At 42.0% G+C, this 24,661-nt stretch overlaps 1 protein-coding gene across 1 annotated transcript; it reads right to left on the bottom strand.

The window, feature by feature from the left end:
- Positions 1–242: 242 nt before the first annotated feature.
- rab3gap1 (RAB3 GTPase activating protein subunit 1) lies at positions 243–23,940 on the bottom strand. Its single transcript, XM_083994448.1, has 24 exons — positions 23,867–23,940; positions 23,666–23,721; positions 22,223–22,301; positions 21,999–22,131; positions 21,735–21,813; positions 21,310–21,429; positions 20,456–20,621; positions 20,084–20,183; positions 19,674–19,755; positions 19,394–19,462; positions 18,451–18,524; positions 17,906–17,998; positions 17,155–17,327; positions 16,835–16,942; positions 15,847–16,019; positions 15,145–15,199; positions 9,993–10,352; positions 8,994–9,131; positions 8,334–8,561; positions 8,143–8,239; positions 7,752–7,855; positions 6,545–6,657; positions 6,356–6,458; positions 243–1,239 (listed from the first exon to the last, which is right to left on the bottom strand). The coding sequence occupies exons 1-24, from the start codon at positions 23,882–23,884 to the stop codon at positions 1,006–1,008; spliced, it is 2,955 nt and encodes a 984-aa protein (XP_083850574.1). The 5' UTR covers positions 23,885–23,940; the 3' UTR covers positions 243–1,005.
- Between the last annotated feature and the right edge of the window lie 721 nt (positions 23,941–24,661).

Below are 24,661 nucleotides of genomic sequence, written 5' to 3'. Positions count from 1 at the left end.
CCCCGGTACCTTTCTGATCATGTGGCCCCCCACCTAATGGCTGTGGCCCTAAACAACCGCATACTGTAGAGTGTTTATGCCAGGAGCCGGCCCTGCCTCATAATGTTCTTCAAAAACACCTCTAGTCATTGTTCAATGCTGTAACTGAGAAACAAGATGATGATGATGATGATGATGATGATAGACGGATAGAACTTTCTTCATGAGTACACAAGAGAAACCAGAGAGCCGACAGGAGAGCAGTGTTTATTTCAGACGACAGAACATTTTGGAGCGACATTAAACATTTAAAATATACTGAGCACATTTCTCCTACATGAACTGACGTCTCCTGTCATTTCATCAGTCTAACACAAACCTTTTACCATGACAACGGTTTTACATCGGAAATTTAACGCAAACTTGTGAGCGGCTGCGATGACTGCATATTGAGCGGGATGAGCACGTGGATGAGTGATTGCACTTTTTTTATTCATTAACAAGCCGTAGTGTGCAAAGAGCTCAGGAAGCAGCTACAGCTTCGACAGGTGACGTCATGATCACTGATCCTGGTGCTGTGAAGCCACAATATATGATCAACCATATCATATCTATATATTATGTGTGTATAATGTGTGTTTGTATCTGGCTGTAATGCTGCTACTAAAGAGCCAATCACATGCAGAGGATCAGTGTAGAAGCAGTGGAATGAGGGCTGGACTCAGTAAACAGAGCAGAACTGCAAAGAAAAGAAAGAAAAATAATAATCTGACATCAAATTAAAAAAAAATTCTAATAGCAATAATCAATATGACTGAATATTGTGCCTCACTGAGCGTCTGGACAGAAGCTGCTGAGTGTCTCATGTCATCATAAGCAGTTTACAGTTAAACCTACATTGAGGACCAGAAGAAGAGACTCATGCGGTTGACATGACAACAGATATCTTTCAGTTAGATCTGACTCCACAGAACCACTTCACTGTCTCTGCTTCAACATGTAGATGACGCTCTGCACGCGGAGGCTTCAGAAGAAGGAGGTGTCGGAGGAGAAGGCCCCCGCCAGCCTGAACTCCTCCCTCATCAGGACGCAGAAGAGCCGCTGGGGCAGAGCTTTGGAGTACGGCGCCGGCCGGGGGACGCAGGTGCGCAGCAGGATCTCGCGGCCGGCCGGCGGCGGGAAGTCAGGCACTTTGTTGCCGCCTCCGCTCGGCTTCCTGTCGGGACCCACGTCCTCGTCCAGAGGAGACAGCAGGGCGGCCTGAAGGTGGAGGGAGGGAGGGACGGGACAGGGAGTCAGTGACCGCACGGAGAAGATGCTGAGGGAAACTGCAGCCTGGTGCACCAGTTAGAACCACAACACACCACTAGTTCAATTTATACATCTAACACATTTAAAGGGATAGTTCAACATTTTGGTAAATTGGCCCATTGCCATAATCCCTATAGTTTTAGGAGTAGGTTTGTTACCTTTAATTGTCGGTGCAAGCTATTATTAGAACGGCGGAGCAGAGCCGCGAGCTGCTCAGAGCTACGCTACGGAGGCTAATGGGATTTCTTGGTTTCCCTCATCAAACTCATCAAATACACAATCCAACAACTCCAAAACGCTCTGGGGGACAAATTGTGACCTGCACATTCACCACGCTATGAGATAATAACAGAACGTTATGAGACAGAATTGTTTTAGAGGCAAACTCATGCAAAACCACTGATGCGCGTTCCCGTCGGGGGCAGTTTTTCGGCAAGCAGTCTAACCCTCCGCTCTGAGCAGCTCGCGGCTCTGCTCTGCCGTTCTAAAAACAGCTTGCAACGACAATTAAAGCCAAGGTAACTAACCTTACGGCAATAGGCCAATTTGCCAAAATGTTGAACTATGCCTTTAAATAATAAGTGAAAGTGACTTTCAACTTGGACTATTTCCTGCAGTGGATCAACACACATCGCGCTCTGTGGTAGTGCAGCTCTGCTGTTTTAGAAGTGATTTATTTGAGAGTAAATTGAAGTGTAGAGCAGTATGTGTGTTGAATGGTATATTCTTTTTGCTCTCTGTAAAATGAACTAACACATCACTACAAACGCATCTAACACTAAAACAACACCTCTACAGCAACATGAGCTACAGCATCAAAAACAAAGAGAAAACTTTGTCACCAGGAGCTGGAAGGTGATGAACACTGACAGGTAAAAAGTGTCTAAATGTCGTGGAAATTATTTGAGGAAATATCTTGGCACAAATTGTAAACACACTTCCTGCTCTGACCAGTTCTGAGCAACTACATATTTGATATTTTGCCACACAGGACGCTTCATAGGGAGAGAGAAATATTCTCATGTGTTGTAGGAGGTAAGTATCCCAACAGGTCAATCCATGAATGAAACTATTCTGATCATAAATCTTTAACACGTGGAAGCAAAAATCAAATCAGAGAGTCGGTGGTTTAGCTTGTGTCGCTTCAGGATCCTTGAGGTAAAAAGGTTTGAACAGGCTGCAGTGAAGAGGCTGATTCACTGAGTCAGTGGTTTCGATCAGATGTGTGATCGACACAGGGAGGAGATGATCACCTCAGCAGTGACATCATCACGGTGAGGTCATCACACTGCCAGAAAACACTGACCATCAGGAAGCAACTCATTTAATATGAAGCTTCAGTCACAGCAGCAACTCTTACCACTCTTTCATATCAGGCTTGTATCCAGGGGAACATGTGATGTCAGATGATTTCAAAGTCTGACTGCATTTTAAAAGGTTTTGGGATTATTTATTACTTCATTTTTAATTAGAATCCATCAGAGTCAATTACTGACATCTATGATCATTTATTTTCATTCTATCCATGTCCTGTTAGGGATAACTACTGTAGTTTGTGGACTGTATGTGGAATCTCTCTGAAGCAGCTTTGCTCTGCTTTGTTATTATTGCATATCTAAGGTAAAGATTCATGATGGTAATGATTTTGTGTGAGATCTAACAAAGCTTTTATTGTGTAATTAAGTCTAGAGTGTATCTTCATGTTGAAGAAATAGACTCTAAAAAATACTAAAAAAGAGGAATTATTTCTTTAGATCACTTTAAACGTCTTAAACGTCCAGCTGTTCATCTTCAGGTTTAAAGGATCTGTTAAACACAGAGCTGTGACAGTGGAACTGGTGCACCACGCTGCTGAGTTCACCTGAACCACCACATGCCTGCTGCTCCCAGGAAGCAGGAGCTGTGATGTGCTGCATGCACTCTCTGCCATGCCACATCCTCCTGGTCACATCTCACTGATGTGAGCTGAGCATCACAGGAGCTTCGTCCAGGTCTGAGATCACTGCTGTGGTTCCAGTTAAGACCAGTATCCTCCATGTTGCTGCTGTCATCCACAGCCCTCAGGTCAAGACTGGATCCTAAACCTGAATCATGGTCTTAAAGGTCCAGTGTGTAATATAGGTGTATTGGCAAAATCTGAATCTATGTATTTGTATGTGTATAATCGCTAAAAAAAAATAAAAAAATAAAAATCTGTTTGGTTTTCGTAGCCTTATAATTCTTTTTTTATACATATAGCAAAGGTCTTGCTTAGAGAATGTCGTCATCTTGCGCCGCCATGTTTGTACAGAATGGAAAATCCAGCCAACCAGAGAGTACGTTTCAAGAGTTTCACGTTCATACATAAACAATATAATTATTTAATAGATAAATAATAGAATCAGACTGCTAGATTCCCCTCATTTTACACACTGGACCTTTAACTCCTCTTTACGTTCCTGTTCATGTCAGACTCAGCTCAGTTCTCCACTTGTTCATTCGGTGTGAGAACCTTCACTGCCATCCTTATACTGTTACTATGGAAACAGATACAGATTTTTATGAATCATGAATTCGTTTCCTGCCGTCCTGACAGAACTTCACAGACAGTGATCAGAAACCTGGAGCAGCTGTTGACGTATCACATTAAAGCTGAAGCCGGGGGGGGGGGGGGGGGGGGGGGGGGGGTTCTGTGTTGTAGCTCTCAGCTTTAACTCAGTTACAGAATCACTTACAGGGTTATTCTAGGAGGAAACTCTGGTTTATTCCATGGTGAGCTTTATTTTCACAGCTCTGTCCATCAGCTGATATTCAAGGCTGAAGGCAGAGCTGTCAAAATAAATGACAAAAAAAAAACACACCGCAATAAACAGGGGGTTTTCTGTAACCTGGATGTGACTTGACATGCACAAACACACACAAAGAAAATAACTGATTAAATCAACAGAGTGGAGGAGGGAGGAGGAGGAGGCTGGACATGTGTAGGGGCTAACACAGTAGTGTGTGTGTGTGTGTGTGCTTAATGGAGACGTAGATCTATGGCCTCTGGAGGGGGGTGTGTTCTGCAGCTACAGGCTCTATGTGTGTGTCTACTACAGCAGCAGCAACACAACTACAGTGACCACATGTAGAATCATTGACGCTGTGCAAACCTCCATGTCACCGAAAATGTCTCCCTGCTGTCAGAGCAGAGTGAGAGGACAAGACACACTGTTAGAGGAGAAGCTGAGTGTGTTACACTGTTGATGTTGTACTGTATCTTCATCAATGTGGTGCTTTTATACTTGTGAGCAGGTGTCGCACTATAAAATGCAGCATAATCTGTCAGCATAACATTAAGTTACTATAGCAACTGTGTTCACATTGTATTCTTATATTGCAGCAAACACACAGAAGTGTTCATCTGCAGCCGCCTGTGTCCACTTGTCTCACACTGTGTCCTTCAGACCAGTGGTTCAGGGACCCCAGGAGGTCCTTGACGGGCTCCTGGGGGTCCCCAGCAAAAAGGGGGATTATCTATTTCCATCCATTAGTAACACAGGTTGTGTGGCTTGTTTTTATCTTGGGTTTTGACACTGTCTGTAATTTAACATCTAAATGTTAAAATTTTTAAGGGATAATTCAACATTTTGGCAAATTCACCTATTGCCATAACTCCTATAGTGATAGCAGTAGGTTCATTACCTTTAATTATCTCTTGTTGCATGTTGTATGTTGTATGTTGTAAACAATGTATAGCATGTTGTATAGTATGTTGTGTTGAGATCAGCGGGGCAGAGACGTGAGCTGCTCAGTGAACACAATGGAGGTGAACGGTACAGGTCCCCTGTCCCTTATCAAATACACAATCCAACAACTCCAAGACGCTCTAGTGGACAAGTTGTGACCTGCACTTTCACCACGCTATGAAATAATCATGTATAATTATGTAACATTACGACAAATGAAGCAAATACTCTGAACTACTTGTGCTTTTGAAATCACTCCGCCCAGCAGCCATGTCTGAAATGTAGTTCCGGCTACGCATTTGCCTCTCAGGTCACATTTGCCGTTGTGTTCACTGAGCAGCTCTGCCCCGCAGATCTCAAAACAACATGCACCGATAATGAACCTACTGCTACGTGTTATGGCAATAGGCAAATTTGCCAAAATGTTGAACTATCCCTTTAAGGTTTTATGTACAGATGACTGAGGGTTTGAGACACATTGATCTCAATTTAACTGCTTGTATCTATAAAGAAGTGGAAGCAGCTGGTTCAAGGTTACAACAGAACCTGTAGAAACCACATTGGAAACTACACAGACTGCCGCTGTCATGACGACGTACACATCCCGATGATCAACGATACGAGACAGAAATCAGTGCTTCTCTTATCGTGCCCGCACATTTCTGGGGCTCATATCATCTTATTTGTGTATTTCTGCACGTGTTTGCACATAACGTGTGCGTGTTTGTTGTCGGCATGTCACCGGGGAGCAGCAGAGGCACAGGGGGATGCTGGGAGTCGGGGAGGGAAGGTCTCAATCAATGCTTTGTGTTTACCTCGTCACTGGTGAAGTCAGCCAGCTTCACGCAAGCAGCAGGAGGGAGAAAAAAAAAAACATGTTCGAACGGAGGAAACGTACAAGAAAAAAAGAAAAAGCACAAACCTGTGTCACAGGAGGAGGAGGAAGAGGGGGGGGGGGGCTGCCTGAAGCTCTCAAGGCTGGGGGGGGGGGGGGTTACTGTTACTAAGCTGTTAACTAGACTCATTTCTCCTGTTTTCTTGTGTGTGTGTAAGATGATAAATGAAAAACAGAGCGTCAACCTGTTCAAGTGTTAATAAAGTTATTCTATAGAAATGCCTGCTGAGGTCATAATGCTACGAGACAAAGACAAACACTGACAGATGAAGCAGAGGTGGTGATCATCTGGATCACGTCTATCTGTACATACATGACTGAATAGAACAGATCCACAGGGAGCAGGAGGGAGAGAGAGTGTGTGTGTGTGTGTGTGTGTGTGTGTGTGTGTGTGTGTGTGTGTGTGTGTGTGTGTGTGTGTGTGTGTGTGTGTGTGTGTGTGTGTGTGTATGTGTGTTCTTACCCTCTGAGCGTTGACAAACAGCCGGTGGATGATGCTGCCCGCCGGCCCCTGACCCGCCCCCACCACCAGCACCTCCGGTTCCTCCAACAGGGAGCTGACGAACCTGAGACAGCACAGATGAGATGAGATGAGAGCGGTCCGGCTCGGAGCGCCACCGCCGGGATCACCGTGTTTATGTCAGGGACTTACTTCTCCAGCTCCGTGTCCTCTCCCTTCTCTCCCTCACTGACGGCGAACTTGGCCTTGAGCGAGCGAGCTCTGGTGATGACCGTCTCCATGACCATCAGCTGGTTTATGAAATCCTGCACACACAGGAGGGTCACACACACACACACACACACACACACACACACACACACACACACACACACACACACACACACACACACACACACACACACACACACACACACACACACACACACACACACACACACACACACACACTGTCAGAGCAGGAACAGGAGATTTACGTTCATGAATGTTGTTTGACCCCACAATATTGACAAGTTTGAAAATATAGTATGAAAGGCTTCTCGGTGGAACTCCCTCCGTGGGTTCTAAATGAAACTCTTGAAATATCCACCTTTTTCCGAACGTCAAAAACATAAACTGGTTTTGCTCTTCCGGTGGAATTTTATGTTTACGTTTCCATGGTTTCGCGTTTTATGCATGGATTTTTTTTTTTCAATGAAAATCTGTAAAAGAAAAAATAATGGATCATCACACCAGCTTTTAACAATGGATATCACACAAATTGACATCCGTGTTAAAAGCCAGCGTTAATAGATCCATGCGTTTACCGCAACTATGACAACAACTGAAAACCATGGAAACGTAAACGTACAATTCCACCGGAAATGCAAAACCGGCTTCCGGTTTTGACCATAAATGACGTTCGGAAACTTGTGGATAAAAGGGTTCTTGGTGGAACTCGCTCCGTGGGTTCTAAACGAAACCCTTGAAATATAAAAGGGTTCTCTTCTTCAATTGGTTCTAGGTATAACCCTTTATAAAGGTTTGTTTCAGTGTTTATACCTGAATTTGAATTTAAAATGAAACATTGACTATGACTGTCTCTTAATCCACCGTTATAAAACATTACTGTATAGACAATAAATCAGAGAGGATTCCCGACTGAGCTCCACCGTCTCAATGAGTCCAGGATTTATTTCTATCACTTCCACATAAATGACATTCCCTCCACCCTATCCATGGATTCTTCTTGCTCCAGACAATATTGACTGAATAGTGTCTTTATTCTTTTTCTATCAATTGACTGGGGTTATCTGATGATGATCGACTGTGTAACACTAACGCTCACTTTGGAGCCTTTGCTGTAACACAAAGAGAAGAACAGAAGACCAGTTCACTTCCTGCCTGGTCGGTCACTGACCTCTAGCTTCTTATAGTCGTAGTTGTGGGGGTGCAGCAGCTTGCTGGCTTGAGATGTAGCTTGCTGAATGTTCTTTTTGATGGATGGAATGTCTTCTATCAGCTCTGTTAGGGAGGAGACAGGGGTGAATAAGTGATGATGATTAAAGTTAGAAGAATACAGAATAAGTCACTCATGTTGTTTCCACATTATACATAATATACAAGACACAAGATGCTAATTATTGTGTTATTCTGACACGTTCACTCTCTAGTTCAAGTAATTTATCTAGATATCTGCTGTCATTTGCAGAACTACAAATATATCTTCTTATGGAGCAACCCTTGAAATAAAACACAGGAGAAAATACATTTTGGGACAATAAATGTTTGATGTCATAACAGTGACTCACCTTCCTCCTTCAACTTCAAAATAGCAGCGTGGAGAATGCAGGGCAGGAGATGGCTGGTCAGATCTGCAGGTTTCTGTATTGCTAAATAGTGAAGAACCTAAAGAGAGAATGAAAACTCAGGTTTAGTTTGATTCATTCATCTGTACTGTACAGGTTTATCCACCCATGGATAGTCAGTTGTAGAGAATGACCTTTTCTGCCTCCTTGGTGTCATCAAACAGTCTCCTCTGGCGTCGAGCAGGTGTAACTCTGGCTGTCTCCCAGGCCTCCACCCACATGTTTCCTGGGATCTTCATCCTGGCACTGAGCTCGCCCTTCACCACCTTGTTGCCCTTCTCATCCTCCACCTCCTCCTCCACGTAATCCCTCGGCGAATACCAGCGCACAAAGTCATCCAGTACACAGCCGGGGTTGGCCGCCTGCAGAGAAACAGGAAAACAGGTTTATATCAGTCTATATCAATGTTTAACTCATCTGTGACCAATACTGTGACCTCAATACTGTGACCTCCAGACCCCATAACTATAAGAGCTCATAATCACATTATAACAAGTGTTACAGCACTGGATTAGAGACTTCAGCTACTGACACTACAAACATTTGACCAGATGTTATTTTTATTTTTGATACCTATAACAACTGTTACCATCATATTACACACACATTTTAATAACTTCGATGCATTTTTGAAAACTGTCTGAGATGTAGAATGGGAGGATGGAGGCAGGAAAATATTTTAGATAGCTGCCCACAAGTGAAGTAGATAAAATGTAATAACCCCTCCGTTCAACTGCAGAAATAATCAGACAGTGCAGGAAACTGGGTTGGACACTAATGTCTGCAGGTCTCACCTTAAAGGACTCCATGTCAGAGAGCAGACAGGCGCTCTGCATGCGGGCGCGGAGGTGCGTGCCCTCAGCTGATGTACCCAGTTTGGCCAGAACCTCTGACTGCTCCTCTAACAGGTCCTCAGTCATGGGGGCAGGTTCCTGGAAGACACACACACACACAGTCAGAGTACTTCCTTTCATTGTCATGTTATACAGGAGTGCTTGTTTATCTGTGGTTAACTCCCGTTATATTCATCTAACAATGATTGGCTCCAATTTAACTCATTTGTAACTCAACAACATTTAACGAGAAAAGAAATAAAAGATAAAGAGAGAATATAACTCATCAAGAAAAGACACTGGATGAAAAACAGAGCTCTGGCTAGTGAAGAGATTTTACAGGATATAAACAAAAGTATGAAATCTTCATCTTTCTTCACAGTTTTTAATTGCAGCTAGTGACATTCATTCATCCAGGGGCGGGAAATTAAAAAGAAAAATAGTCAGAGGATGGGCTCTGAGTGTGAGTGATCAAACAGAATATAGCAGATATGACATCACAAAGTCACAGGAAGTCCTGACGACTGGTTTTAAGGCTCAGTTTCTGAATCCAGGCTGTGTGTATTTCTCTGTGGACTGAGGCTTTGATACTTTCACAGTATTAATATACTGTAGAACCTAGAGCTGCTTTATAATCACACTACACATCTACCTTTATACTGTATGGAGCTTTAACAAACATCTACCTTTATATACTATGGTGCATTTTCTCTCAGCTATATTTGATGGCAATAATACTAAATAGAGTACAAGTGACATCTGTATACTATTCATCAATAACTGACACATACAGTATGCATCTAAACTAGAAGAATAGATCAATCTGTGTGTGTGTGTGTGTGTGTGTGTGTGTGTGTGTGTGTGTGTGTGTGTGTGTGTGTGTGTGTGTGTGTGTGTGTGTGTGTGTGTGTGTGTGTGTGTGTGTGTGTGTGAGAGAGAGAGAGACGGATAGACCCTGACCTGTGTGACGGGGACGTAGAGAGGCTCACTGGAGTTGAGTAGAGTCATGTTGTTGTATGGGTGCAGTCTGCCCTCAGCTTTAGTCTTACTGCCGTCCTTCTCTCCCTCAGCGTGCGGAGCGTCTGCCTCCCCCTGGTCGCTCAGACACTCAAAGAACTCGTCCTCGCTGTCGCTCCAGGAGTCCCAGGACTTCCCCGGGGACACCTCCCTGGCTGAGGCGGATCCTGTCCCAGACTCCGCTGCAGCCGAGTTGTTGTGAGAGCCTCCGCCCGACACCTTACGCTCTCTCTCTTTGTTCCCATCCTGCGCCTTGCGAGCTTCGTCTCTGGCCCTCTTCCTCTCGATGCAGCAGTTCAGCATCTGTGCAGCAACACAGTGTACACAGCATGAGAGAACTCATTAGCAAACAGTTGGATGATATGAAGAAAGGATGATCTGCTTGATATCCATTGATTCATCTGGAGTTGGCCTGGATGAAAGTGAAGAACAACTGGTCTGATCGGACAAGAGAAGAAATAAACCTGTAAATTATTAAATCCTCAGTTATGAAGGAATGAATCTATTTTGAACGTGTCTAAAATAAATAAAATAAAAGTATCATCAAATCATACTATACAAACAAGTTTGAATGAGTATACACTTTTTTTTTTTAATTCCTAACCCATTTTAACTCATCACGGTTAATATATTTTTATATTATTGCTAATAATATGTATGTACAAATATCCATATATATGAAAAAGGTGAGAAGGATCCAACCCCTCTAGGGAGGTCCGGGGGTATGCTCCCCCGTAAGAAAATTTTGAATATTTCAAATTTGAAAGCATTAAAGCAGAAGTAAGTGGTCCGGTCGTTTTCGCTAATGCTGCGTTCCAGGCAGGCTTTTGAAATCGTAAATTACAGCTTCAAGTCAACTTACGACTTTGTAGCGTTTCAGGCAACCCGGTCGTGTTTTTCCGACCTGTTTTACCGGTGAAAGTCACTATAACGGCCACTCGTAACTTCCGACCGGTGAACTCGTACCAGATCGAACTGGTACCACTTCACGGTCGGAAAAATACGAGTTTCCTTGAACGCACCATAACAGTCCTCGTCCCTACGTCGCCACATTCACGGCGTTCCTTGGCTGCACACACAGCCCTGCATGCCGTTCTCTCTCCTCATTGGATAAAAACTGTAGGATACGATAAATGTTTTCTCTTCGGCTCAGAGCAGAGCAGAGGGACTGACAGACCCGTGTTTCAGTCCAAACACTCTATGATTGCTGTCGGAAGATATAACTATTTAAGACTTATATTAACACAAATATATCACTTACTTCTGCTTTAATCTGATGCATTTTGAGAAGAAATTCAAGCAGTACTACAGTAGCCACAAATTGACTCTGCTTTTTTTTTTTCATCAACGCAATATCGTTCCGTTAATTCATCTCCGCATAGCGCTCTTTCTCTGTTCACTCACTCACACACAGAGAGAGAGAGAGAGAGAGAGAGAGAGAGAGAGAGAGAGAGAGAGAGAGAGAGAGAGAGAGAGAGAGAGAGAGAGAGAAGCGCGCATGCATGCTAGTAAAAACGAGCAGTGTTTGCATAAATTAACGAGTCTGTGGCGGCCCGTCTCTCTCTAGTGCGCTGGTGCACACACACAAACGCAGGCACATGGACAGGTCGTGCTGTAACAGCTCAAATTACAATGCGGCGTCTTCGCAGCGGCGAAGTGCACAGTACAATTCACAACCCAATCAGGTGCTCTCGCGCTTGTGGGTGTTTTCATCTTCTTCTACTTTTTTTCCTCTTCTCAATTCAAGGATCTCGTAATCTATACCTCCAAATCCCGATCACATGCCACTTAACCCCCCCCCTCAAAAATATTTTCTCATCGGATCTGCACGATTCACGTAGGTCATCTATTTTGGTTTCAAAACGGCGAATTTCACAGAAAGGTGAGTGATTTTCATGCCTGCAGAGGTAACATTGCTAACCCACTGCCCCCCCTCCCCCATAGAAAACCTTGAGAGGGTGATGTCATCATAAAGTGCCATCACCATATGATGTCATCATTAAAGGTCATTCATCACATTATGCATTATGATGTCATCATCACTATCATATCACTGTATGATGTCATCACCATCATAAAGGGATATGATGACATCACAGATGAAAAGTTCAAGGAATCAGAAATTCTAGAACTCTGTATGTCAGACACTTCGGTCTTATTAGTTGATATTTGTTTGCGTGCACAATAGAGAGAAGATACGTTGTTTAGTTGACTTTCTGAGTGCATTATTGACAACTTGTTGAACAAATATCAGAACTGCGAGACACTGGCTAAGGATAAGATCTCTAGCATGGCTCTCATTAAGCTGCGAGAGAGAAGAAAGAGGAGATTTGCCGAAATTTCTCAGGTGTGCAGAGAGAACTTGGGCTGCGCCTCTCCAGAGCGGAAAAGGAGAAAGGTCTTTCAAAAAAGTTCTCTGCTGAAAAGACCCTACAAAGCCATCCGTGGACAGACCCCCTCTCCACCACGTAAGAGGATGAGGATGTCCACAGTAGATGAGCAACAGGGAACCAGCTACAAGGAGACGACAAGCAAAGACTGGACAAGAAGATCTTTGAGGAAAAGACCCTACAGTGCCATCCGTGGACAGACCCCCTCTCCACCACGTAAGAGGATGAGGATGTCCATGGATGTAGATGAGCAACAGGGAACCAGCTACAAGGAGACGACGAGCAAAGACGGGACAAGAAGATCTTTGAGGAAAAGACCCTACAGTGCCATCCGTGGACAGACCCCCTCTCCACCACGTAAGAGGATGAGGATGTCCACGGATGTAGATGAGCAACAGGGAACCAGCTACAAGGAAACAACGAGCAAAGAATGGACAAGAAGATCTTTGAGGAAAAGACCTTATGCAGACATCTGTGGAGGGACCAGCTCTCCACCAAGGAAACGAATAAGGTTCAGTACAAGCCCTGGATCCTCTCCAGAGAAGACAGAGACAAAGATGCACTGTGGGGCGATATCTCCAGTGAGACAGTCTACCAGTAGTGAAACTCCCAAAAACATCCCAATGCCGAAGACAGAGACAGGGGCAGAGACAGAGACATGCTGTGGAGCAATATCTCCAGTGAGAAGGTCAACCAACAGTGAAACTCCCCAAAACCTCCCAATGCCAAAGACAGAGACATGCTGTGGAGCAATATCTCCGGTGAGACGGCCCACCAGCAGTGAAACTCCTGAGAACATACCAATGCCAAAGACAGAGACAAAGACACGCTGTGGAGCAATATCTCCAGTGAGATGGCCCACCAGCAATGAAACTATTGAGAACATACCAATGCCAAAGACAGAGACAAAGACAAAGACACGAAGTAGGGCGATATCTCCAGTGAGGTGGCCCACCAGCAGTGAAACTCTTGAGGACATACCAATGCCAAAGACAAAGACACAATGTAGGGTGATATCTCTAGTGAGATGTCCCACCAGCAGTGAAACTCCAATGCCAAAGACAAAGAAAAAGACAAAGACACGATGTAGGGCGATATCTCCAGTGAGATGGCAATGATGGTTGGACTGCATGATATAGAGGGTATGCACATGACATCACGGTACTCGGAAGTCACTGTGGAACGTCCACTGAGTGGCAAAAAGACGAGTGGCAGAGCCGCCAAAGTTTAAAAACGAGCAGGTAACGAAGCGATTTTCTCAGATCCCACACAAGTCTGACATGTCTAGCTTTGCCAGCATGTACTGTAAAGCATGCATGACCTAACAGAGCTGCTAAAAATCTTGAGGATACGTCTTACTTTGACTGAGTTACATTTAAGAACCTGTTCTCAATGACGGAAAGTAAATTCACTGGAGCGGTCATTTTTTTCGATCGATCAGCTGTGTTTACAGTTTCAGGTGTCATAGTTATGATGTTTAGACAGATAAATTAGTCCTCTAACACATCCTACAGTTTGACTGGTCAGAGTTTTTCAGAATAAAAGCAGCTCGTGTTTTAGTGTCGGGAGTCACTGTCAGGACGACAGTAACAGCTGTAATCTCGTCCCTCTGCAACATAACAGTGAGTGAGCCTGTCAGTCACTCTGCATGTGCTGCGGTCACTCTGTGTTACAGTCAGTGTCCGTGCAGCAGACGGTTTTGGGGGGCTGGTTGTCGATTCCTTTTGACATCAATTTGTTTTCATATAAGATATTTTATCCAGTTTATGAGTCCACCGCTATCCGCCAGCATGTTGAGGGACGCTTGTTTTGCCACTCAGTCCGATCGAACGGGGCGTTGCCGAGGGCAATGTGACGTAAACGCATACCCTCTATTGACATGATCCAACACCCTCCTCAAGTTTCACAACAAGAGTCTGTTTCTGCCTGATGGAGTCCACTTGACCCCGGAAGGAAACAGAATCTATCTATCTATCTATCTATCTATCTATCTATCTATCTATCTATCTATCTATCTATCTATCTATCTATCTATCTATCTATCTATCTATCTATCTATCTATCTATCTATCTATCTATCTGCCATGTGCAAAATAAAACAAAACAAAACAAATAAATGTATATACTTAATTATTTTGTAACATATAAACAATTTATAATATTAATATATTTTCTCACATAACATAAATAGAAAGCATATATAAATACTACAGAAACATCCATAAAAATATAAAATATATAAACTGCATAACTATACATATGTATGTACTACATACATAAAAATCTATAAATATATAATATGTATACTGCATAAATATCCATCGTTTTTTGATAGTTTTGCAACAACTTTACAGCAAATTGACACAATGCTTGTATCAGAAGCTTCTGACAGTGATTTTAATATTTTAGAGGATGTTCCTTCAGCTCACAAGTCATCTGAATGATTTTGCCTCTTGGAGCTATTTTGACGATGCTTCTCCGTTACACTTGAAACATTAAAGAGCGTTTCTGTCTCTCTCCACTGCCCTTTAATAGTAAATACAAAACGCCTAAAAAGACTAACAGAGAAAAAATTGAGTCTATGAAAAAATGTCACCTTTCCCCACTGAAAACAGCCACAGCCACTGATTTACTTGTATTAATGAATCTTCAATCTTTTTTTTTTTTTACCTCCATGGTTCAAACTGTATATTATAAACATCTACCTGCAGCTTCTGATGCAGAAGACAACAGCGGAGGTCAGGAGGTCCAGCAGCCAGTCTGCAGGCGAGGAAGCAAATACATGAAGCACAGTTAGGTGAAGGTACAGACAGTGGTGACTGATGTTCTTTGAGGTGCAGCTCTAAATGATAAACTTAAAGCAGAAGTGAGTGATATATTTGTGTTAATATAAGTCTTAAATAGTTATATCTTCCGACAGCAATCACTTACATAGAGTGTTTGGACCGAAACACGGGTCTGTCAGTCACTCTGCTCTGCTCTGAGCCGAGGAGAAAACATTTATCGTATCCTACAGTTTTTATCCAATGAGGAGAGAGAACGGCATGCAGGGCTGTGTGTGCAGCCAAGGGACGCCGTGAATGTGGTGACGTAGCGACGAGGACTGTTATGGTGCGTTCAAGGAAACTCGTATTTTTCCGACCGTGAAGTGGTACCAGTTCGATCTGGTACGAGTTCACCGGTCGGAAGTTACGAGTGGCCGTTATAGTGACTTTCACCGGTAAAACAGGTCGGAAAAACACGAGTGGGTTGCCTGAAACGCTACAAAGTCGTAAGTTGTGACTTGAAGCTGTAATTTACGATTTCAAAATCCTGCCTGGAACGCAGCATTAGCGAAAACGACCGGACCACTCACTTCTGCTTTAATGTACGGTGCCGTGTCTACAGTGTGTGTCTGTTACACCCACCCATGAATGAGGTAATTGTTCTCCCATCTGTAGCGTAACTCCAGGACAAACTCCTGCCAGAGGTGGGCGACGGCCCGCAAACCACCGTGGTTGTAGTTGACCAGACACACACACAGAGCCAACCGGTAGGTCAGACTGTCACTGGGGGCCGACTTGAGCTGCAGGAACAGGTTCTGGACACAGAGACAGGAAGTGTGAGGCGTGAGGAGTGAACATGTGCAGTATGTCAGTGATGGAAAAGATCGATTCAGACCACGGGGCAAGGGCAAATGTTTTTGTTGGGTAGACCAGAATTCTTTTTTTTTCTTCTTTTTTTAAAATATTTTTTGGGGCTTTTTACCTTTAATTGACAGGACAGTAGAGATGGGGGAATGACATGCAGCAAAGGGCACACTGGGGGATTCAAACCAGGGCCAGCTGCAGCGAGGACTATAGCCTATACAACATCCCATAGGTAGAGAAGTAGAATTCTAACTGTCTTTAAAGTCCTCATGTCAACTGAATATGTTCATAGGCAGTGTTGGGCACGTTACTTTTAAAAAGTAATTAATTATAGTTACTAATTACCTTCCCTAAAAAGTAACTGAGTTAGTAACTGAATTACTACATTATAAAAGTAACTAATTACCAGGAAAAGTAACTACTTTTTGAGTTGGTTTTTCCGACTAGTTGATGGACTGAAAAAATGCGTAGGCTATATAACGTACACTTTAACGAGTGTATTATTATTTTGTGATGGGACTTCTTGAGCGAAGTTAACGGCGCATTTTGTTTTCAGTAATGGCAACGGCGTTATAACGGGGGAAACAGTAATTTTTTTGATTACGGAAAAAAGTAGCATTCCCATCACTGTTCATAGGGAATTTATGCTGCAGACTGAGCAGCAGCTGTTTCTGTGTTTGCATCCTAGAAAAAAACCCGACCCAACTGAAACCTTAGATGTCCCAGTCAGAGTGTGGCGGTGGAAGTGGGAGAAGGTCAAACCTACGTAGTCAGAGTTTTTATCCTGCTCTGCTTTCCCACTGGAGTTTGGCGGTGCTATTTTACTCTTGCTGCTGTCGGACGACTTCTCCACCGCAGCGTCCGGGAAGAGATACTGAGGCAGACAGGAATAAAACACACATCAACACTGAATTATAATGGTGTATTCTAACTATAAGCAATTAAGATATTGGTCTCTATACACACACACACAGATGTATTAAAACTATGCTTTAAGTTGTATTTCAGAATGTTTCTTCACCTGTAGTCTCCACTGTCACATTTGCCTTCAGTGAAAATAAAACAGTCAGCAGCAACAGCTCTTACCAGGAGGATAGAGTTGAGTACGTCCGTGTTGAGCGGCGACTCGTCGATGCGTCTGTGGCGTCTGATGTGTTTGCGTGCGCTGTGCATCATGTTGGAGACGGACAGTTTGGAGATGGGTACAGTTGCTGCTGGCTCAGTCAGCTTGGATAAAGCAGAGGTGATGTCACTGTTTTCTGTGAAAGAAAAAAAAAACATAAGTCATTTATCATTGTTTACTGTAAGTCCTCTTGATTGTTTAAATATATATACTTTTTTTTTTCTTTTTCTTTCCTCTTTTTTCTTTTGTCCTTTTATTTTGTGTCCTTGTCTAAATCAAATGAAATAAATGAATAAAATGAGTTGATTACAAAATATAATATAATATATATATTCATTTTCTTGTACTTTCTTTATTCTTTTTTTCTGGCTTTTAACTGTACGTTTAATGTTTACAACTTTTACTATTCTGGGTTATTTTAATTTTTTTAAATGGTATGTTTTTATGCTGTTTTTTGCTGTTCTTTTTCCGTTTGTCTTTATATAAAGCACATCGAGTTGCCCCTTGGCATGAAATGCGCTATATAAATAAAAATGCCTTGCCTTGCCTTATTACTGTATCTGAGGGAACAGCAGCGTTTAGAGCTGTGGAGATCAGGCTCTGTGCAAACACTTCACAAATACCAGTGAAGGAGGTTTCAGACTACAGCGTGAATGACATCACAGTGAGAATCTATCCGCTGCAGTGTTAAGACAGTACAGCCTGTGCTCTGACCTTTGCCTTCTTCTTCAGTCTGTCTTCTTCCCAGCACCTCCTCAGTGGACTCCTTCCTACAGCAGAGCTTGAAGAACTCTGTCAGCAAGTCGCCTGCATGGGAACAGAAGAACCAGGTGTCACTGACTTAGATAGAACAGATACAGATACACTGAGCCTTAACTCACCTGTTGGACTGTGGTATAATGAATTCTGGGTAAAATGAGACTATTTTCCAGAAAAGATTGGTAGCAGGAGTGGGGGTTACAACAGAGATATGTTATGCAGTATATGTCAGTACAGCCATAAGGCTCAGTAATAATTCTTTGCCTGAACCCTGCAGCAACTAGTATGTACTTGAAAATATTACATACTAGAGCAAGAGGAGGAAAAAGGTGGATGTAGAACTTTGATCAAGTCAGATCAAACCCTAGGAGTCAGTTTGATATCAGCTTATAACAAACACAACTGATAGCCAGAGGAGACTTAGAGTGAGCTTTTCAGTGTTCTCAGGTGCAGAAATGATGCAGAGAACCTCCTCCTGGACGCAGAGAGATTCATCTTACCCAGTAAACACTGAGGGTTGTCAGCTGTCCTGACTCGGACCGACCAGTGAGGAGCTTGGAGAGGGTCCAGGTCACTGCAGGTCACAAACACACAAACATGGTGTTTATGGTTACTTGATATCATGTCACATTTCTGTTAGTGCATTTCTTTTTTTTTTCTTTTTTTCTTTTTTTTTAGAAAGGCAAATTTCCGTGATGGAAATGTGCTTTACAGCTGCAATAAATACTGGGTAAAAATAGGACTAGAGACTTTAAAAAAATAATAATAATGTCCAACAGAGGGATCCCATCTAACCAACACCAAAATTTATGTATGAAATGTTTACTTTCAGCACAGAGTGACACAATAAAAATAATTTGTCTTCTTCTCATGCTCTCTCAAACAAACCACAAATTATGAGCCATGCTTTCCTGTCCTCTGTTGTCTGGTGCAACGTGCAGCAACGTTGCCATAGTAACATCAGTCTATGACCTGAGTCAGCCCGGGGGTGAGGTGTGATGTTCTTGGCTTAAAATGAGTCAGTCTTTATTTCTGTGAACAGTCATTAGACTGATCTGTGAGTCAACACTGCAGACCACTGATCAGCTCATTAGCTGATTAGTCTTTCAGCACACGTGGCAACATGATGTCAGTCCTACTGGACATATGGATGGAATAAACTGTAGCTGCTGTAGTGTTCAGCACTGCTGATAAACAGAGCTGACGTCATGTATGTGGAAGTTCTCTGTTCATTTCTTTTTTCTTTTCTTTTACTTTCATTTATTCAGGGAGGCCGATTGACAGCAAGCTCTTTTTTTTTACAATGACACCCTGATTACAATGTACTGTTAATACAAGGTGTAAAGATAAAGAGCAAGGCAAATTTTTAGAAGCTTTAGTTGGAAGAGGACTGAGTTTCAGACAGACCAGACAGAGAGGAAGAAGAATCCAGGAGCCTCTCACCTGTACACGTCATTATCCACGACGATGCCTTCTGTCAGGTGAGGCCACGTGGTCGCCAGGTGGAGTTCACTACAACATCCACAAACATGTTCGTTACTGACAAATTCAAATTTCACTAAGATCAAAAAATCATTTGGGTTTACAGTGTTATTCTTGAGGTGGTTTCTGTGTATTACAATTATGAAAATACATCAACTTTCATCACACATCAAATGTTTACGATATGATAAAGTCCTATTTGTGGTTTGCTGTACGTTATTACCAAAGTTAACAAACTCACCTGATTGGCTCCTCGCAGGCTCCAAAAGGAAGCTTCCCAAACTCCACCCCTCCAACCTCACCTCCCAGGAGTGTGTCAAAGTCTGTTTAAAAGCAGATAAAAAATAAATAAAGTCATCAAAGGCTGTGACATGCAGGTATAAACTCTCTAAAGCTTTTCTGTGTAGATCAATCAATCAATATCTGAATATTCTTAGTTTAGAAAATATTGATTCATCACTACATCACTTTTAAAAATGGTTATTTCATTAATAACAATATTATTCTTACTTTTTTATTATCAGCCATTGTTTTGTGTTTTTCTACTTGTACTGTATTTTGATGTCATGCCAATTTTTTTGTGAAACCTACTCAATGAGATCAATAATCATTTTTAATAATTTGATAATATGTAGCGAATCATCCTCATACCTGGAGGCTGCTGTGGCCATGAATACTGCTGCCAGTCCTGCAGGATGTAGGTGAAACGGATGGCGATGTTGATGGGAGGCAGGGGGGACAGAGTACAACCCTGAGCAGAACACACACACACAAACACACACACACACACCACAGGTCAAAGGTCATCTCTTTGCATTACACTGCACCATCAACATTCGCAGAAGGTTTTGTTGAGGAGCACTCATCCCTCCATGGACCTTTAACTGGGTTTTTATTTCACTTTTCCTGGAACTTACGTCATGACAATGTCTTCTATTATAGAAACATCTCTAATCAACTTTAAATATTATTCTTTTACAATCAAATATATTTCTCTGAGGTGTCCTGCTTCACATCACTTACTATCTTTGCCTTGAAGATGTCCAGCAGGCCTGACAGGTGGTTGTACTGACTGGGGACCTTGCGGAGGTGAACCATCTCAAAGTCGGTACGCACACCCGGCCCCTGGCACTCTCCATTATACATCCGCCTCCACTTCTGCTGGATCTGAACAAATATGGGCACCTGGCTGAATTCAGACACACACAGAGGAAATAAACATTAGTATAAAAATCTTGTTTGCTTACTTTTTTTTTTTTAGCATGAACACACAGAGACAGCGATAAACAAACCAACATGGGCGCTGGGAGGCAGCACCCAGGGCTAACTTTACATCTTGTAGTTGACATCTAAAATAATGGTGACACTGTGTGCATCATACAGACAGTTATATAACTGTTCAATGTTCCCTTTCAAATTTTTGAAATTTGATGGGGCCTTTGCACATCCCACAGTAAATTTGAATGTTTTTGTACATTTTAATTGCATGAAATAAATATTAATACAATAAAATATGTTTTAATAAAATGTTAAAAAATATAGTAATATATTTATTTATTTATTTATTTATCGTTTTTTTCCTTTTTACAAAAAATTTGCAGTGGAAAAACCTTTGCACACCGGTAGGCAGAAAGGTGCGTTGGAGGAGGAGAAACACGTGAAACACCACAAAGCATTTTATAAAATAACACATGAACATGAGGTGTTTTCTATTATAATAACACAGGGAAATAAATAATGAACCAAGTACGTCTTAATATATAAAGAAGAAAATGTTTATTTTTGGACAGGCCCAAAACTAATAGTAATGATTGGACTAAATATACAATAATTTAATCTGATAATATATTATATAAATAAAGCATAAGTCGACTCACCAGCCACTGTTGGCCAGAGCTATGGAGATGGAGCTGAGGAGCAGATTGCACTTGGATTCACTGATGATGGCCTCACAGTTGGCTCCAGGGGAGATGACCACAAACTCTCGCATCCCATACCTGTCACCATGGAGACAGACGCAGTTACAGCTGCACATACACACCACACACATCAATACACTGTTCTCTGCTTTGCTTTCCGTCTGCCCCTGCAAACAGCCTATTATCAATCACAGCTGACATTAAATCAAACTGTGTTTCAATGGTACATTTGATGCTCTAATCAATGACAGCAGTTAGCCACAGTTTAATACACTTAATTCAGTCAGTTTGATACTGGCGTAAAGTGAGGTTGGGGGTAAAACTACAACAAACAAGAACCTGGTTTCTCTTTGCATGAAAACATACTGACTGACAGAACTCACCATCTGACCAGGCAGTGAGCTCGAGGAGGAAAATCATTGTTCATACACAGAAGGTCCTGCATGGCCAGGGGGTAGGCATCTGGATACAGGAGAAGGAGAAGGAAGGAAAGTGTGTCAGAGACCGACTGTCTGGATGATGATGTCAGCTCTGTGGGCCTGGATGCTCTTTCACTTGTTAACATTGGGTTTATATTACATTCAAACATGAAGGTGAGATGCAAATGCCGAAACATTGCTAGCAACCACGACGGGTAAGCCACACACCTTCCTCGTTTTTGTCCTTTCCATTGTCCTTTTCAGTGTCTTCTTTCAGGAAGTAGTGAGTTATGAAGAACTTGAAGTCAGCAAAATTTATATCCTGACACTTCTCCCCCCATGTGCCACTGGTGTATTCACCCTGTGTGCAAAAATAACAAAATGCAGGATTAGACAACAACAACCAACAACAACTGGTGTCATTCAGCTGAATATTTAAAGTTGAACAATACCTTCTCTATGGACAACCTCCCTGCAGAGTTCCCAATCAGCTTCCAGTCATTCAGCACTTCCTCCACTCTGGACACAAACCTACAGACGAAATAACATCTTATATCCTCTGCTGCACAGTTGTCATTTTAGGATATGAGGATTAATACCACTATGATACACTTTGTTTTATTTAAAACAAGCAAGTTGATGTGTTATTTCAGGCTATCATCTTTCTTTGTGTTTGGGAGGACCTGTAGAGAATGATGTCACACGTCAAAACCTTCTCCTTTGTGTGATCACACTGGCTAACCTGATACATCATGACTGACTCCTCTGACTTTCAGTGCACTTTTTTTTTTTTTTGACCCAGTGATGGCTTGTCTTGGCTTTGCTGACAAAATGGATGCAGAAATAATTATGGGATGTCTCTGTCTAATAGTTTCAATAGTTTCAATTAACCTGAGCATTTCCCGTGCATAGTAGTATGTACTACAACTACAGTAAAATTATCCTTACACATTAGCAATACAATAATAACCAGTATATCTTAATTGGACACTTTAAGCACATACTGTATTGATAATACTTGAAGTTAAGTTTTTTTTTAAAGCACGTTTGTGAATTAAGAGAGGTAAATTATCTGATTCCTACTCATTTGCACTGACATTTGCTGATATATGTATGTTTCTTGTTCACAGCGCATGAGCTGACACACTACAACAACATTAACACTGTTTTGTTGAGTTAAGTATGTGACAAAATGATAAATAGGCCTACTATAAACTTTAACAAACCTGTCTCGTTAGAATTAACGTCAAATGTCATTTGGCAAATTGTAACTTTACTGTTTGTGCAGTGTCAGGCTATATACCGTACAGGAATCTTGAAGTTAATTTTAATACCTTTTTAAGACTTTTTCAAGACCTTATCAATATTTTTTAATACCTCACCGCCACTTCAAGCACCGACACTTTAACTTAACAGTTTTAGTTTGTGATAAAGACTATAGACCACTATGATACAACATAATTCAAAATAGGCTAGGATAATAAATCAAAGGCAAAGTTTATCAAAAAAAACATTGCTCCACTCTCAAAAAACAAAAACAACAATCTTCTTTTCTTTTTTTATGTACCGGTTCATCTTAGTTTTTTAATAAAATGAATAAATTCACACACTTTTACAATGTTTTTTAGGGCTCAAACTCTTGGACAGCTAATTCAGAAAAAGATACCTTCAAAATGTAAGACTTTATAAAGTCATGAAAAGCCTTTATAAGGGTCTTAATTTTCCCAAAATTGATTTATCACCTTTTAATACTTTTCAAGACCCCGCGGATACCCTGAGTGTGTATGTGTGTAATCAATGAAGGCAGCAACACGCAGCAGTGTAATTACAGCCAGAGCTCAGTGTGTAACTAGGATGAAGGCTGACAGTGACAGTGACGGTGCTGTGTGTCCTACCGTTCCCACTCTGAGGCGGTGGTGAAGTCGGTGATCTCAAACACCTCCGACTCCGGCTGAAACACACACACAGACAGGTTCAAGTCAAACATTAATTCACTTCTGCTGCTATGAGATTAAAGCTTAGGCTACTATGTTCTTCTCCTGTGCTGAACTATTAGGCTAAAAACACCATTTAATGAATCCTTCAGAGAAACTCACATCACTGTCGGCAGCCATACTTGTTGTTGTTTTTCTTCTTCGTCCACGTCGTTCAGTTCAGCCCGTTTCTCTTCCTGTTTCCGGCGAGACGCTGCGCGGCGTATTGCTGCCCCCTACTGTTCAAAACCAAGTATTCATTTATCTACAAACTGTTTACATTAAATTTACATGTCCCACAGGCTACATTTGAATTAGTTGGAATAATATACAGGGAACAAGCTGTTTTTCTTCAACTAAAGATCATTTTGGTGAGCTATCTCCCCCTTTAATATAGTCAGTGGTCAACTCCCATCAAGCTCATGGAGGTGGAGAAGAGCTGTTCATTTGAACTCCTCACATCAAGCTGTAGCTACTTTCAAACATGTTCAGACTAATTTGCCTAATACTGCATATGTAGACACTACCGAACGGTCCATTGTTTGCAGTGAACTCACTTGGCCTCACTCTGAACATTCCCAACATTGTGTTGACTGATATTGGTCTTCTTCAAGATAACCATCTCTGTTCATCTGTTCATCATCTCATCTGTCAATACACAGGGGTGATTAGAAGATTACATTTCACTAAAAACACTTAAGCACAGTTATTTCCTGAAGCTTGTTCCTCCACACCAATCCCTGCTTGTGTCTCAGTTGTTGACCCTGCAGGTCATCTCAGTGTCAAAGAACACTTTGCATTACAATTATTATCACTGAATTGAAACTGAACCACTGAATTAGGCTATAACACTGCCAAATCAACAATGATGCCAGGAACTCATCATCCACAATGCCATAATTCCCACATTCTTTATTG

Source organism: Trachurus trachurus, assembly GCF_905171665.1.
Source record: "Trachurus trachurus genome assembly, chromosome: 19".
Lineage (NCBI taxonomy): Eukaryota > Metazoa > Chordata > Actinopteri > Carangiformes > Carangidae > Trachurus > Trachurus trachurus.
The sequence above is the reverse complement of the archived record's forward strand: the minus strand, read 5'-3'. Positions and strand labels throughout refer to the sequence as shown.

Coding starts and splice junctions, on each gene's coding strand:
- rab3gap1 (XM_083994448.1), bottom strand. Junction 22,132..22,222: donor GGAGGTTGTCCATAGAGAAG/GTATTGTTCAAC, acceptor TTTTGCACACAG/GGTGAATACACCAGTGGCAC. Junction 10,353..15,144: donor TTCTGCATCAGAAGCTGCAG/GTAGATGTTTAT, acceptor GTTGCTGCACAG/ATGCTGAACTGCTGCATCGA.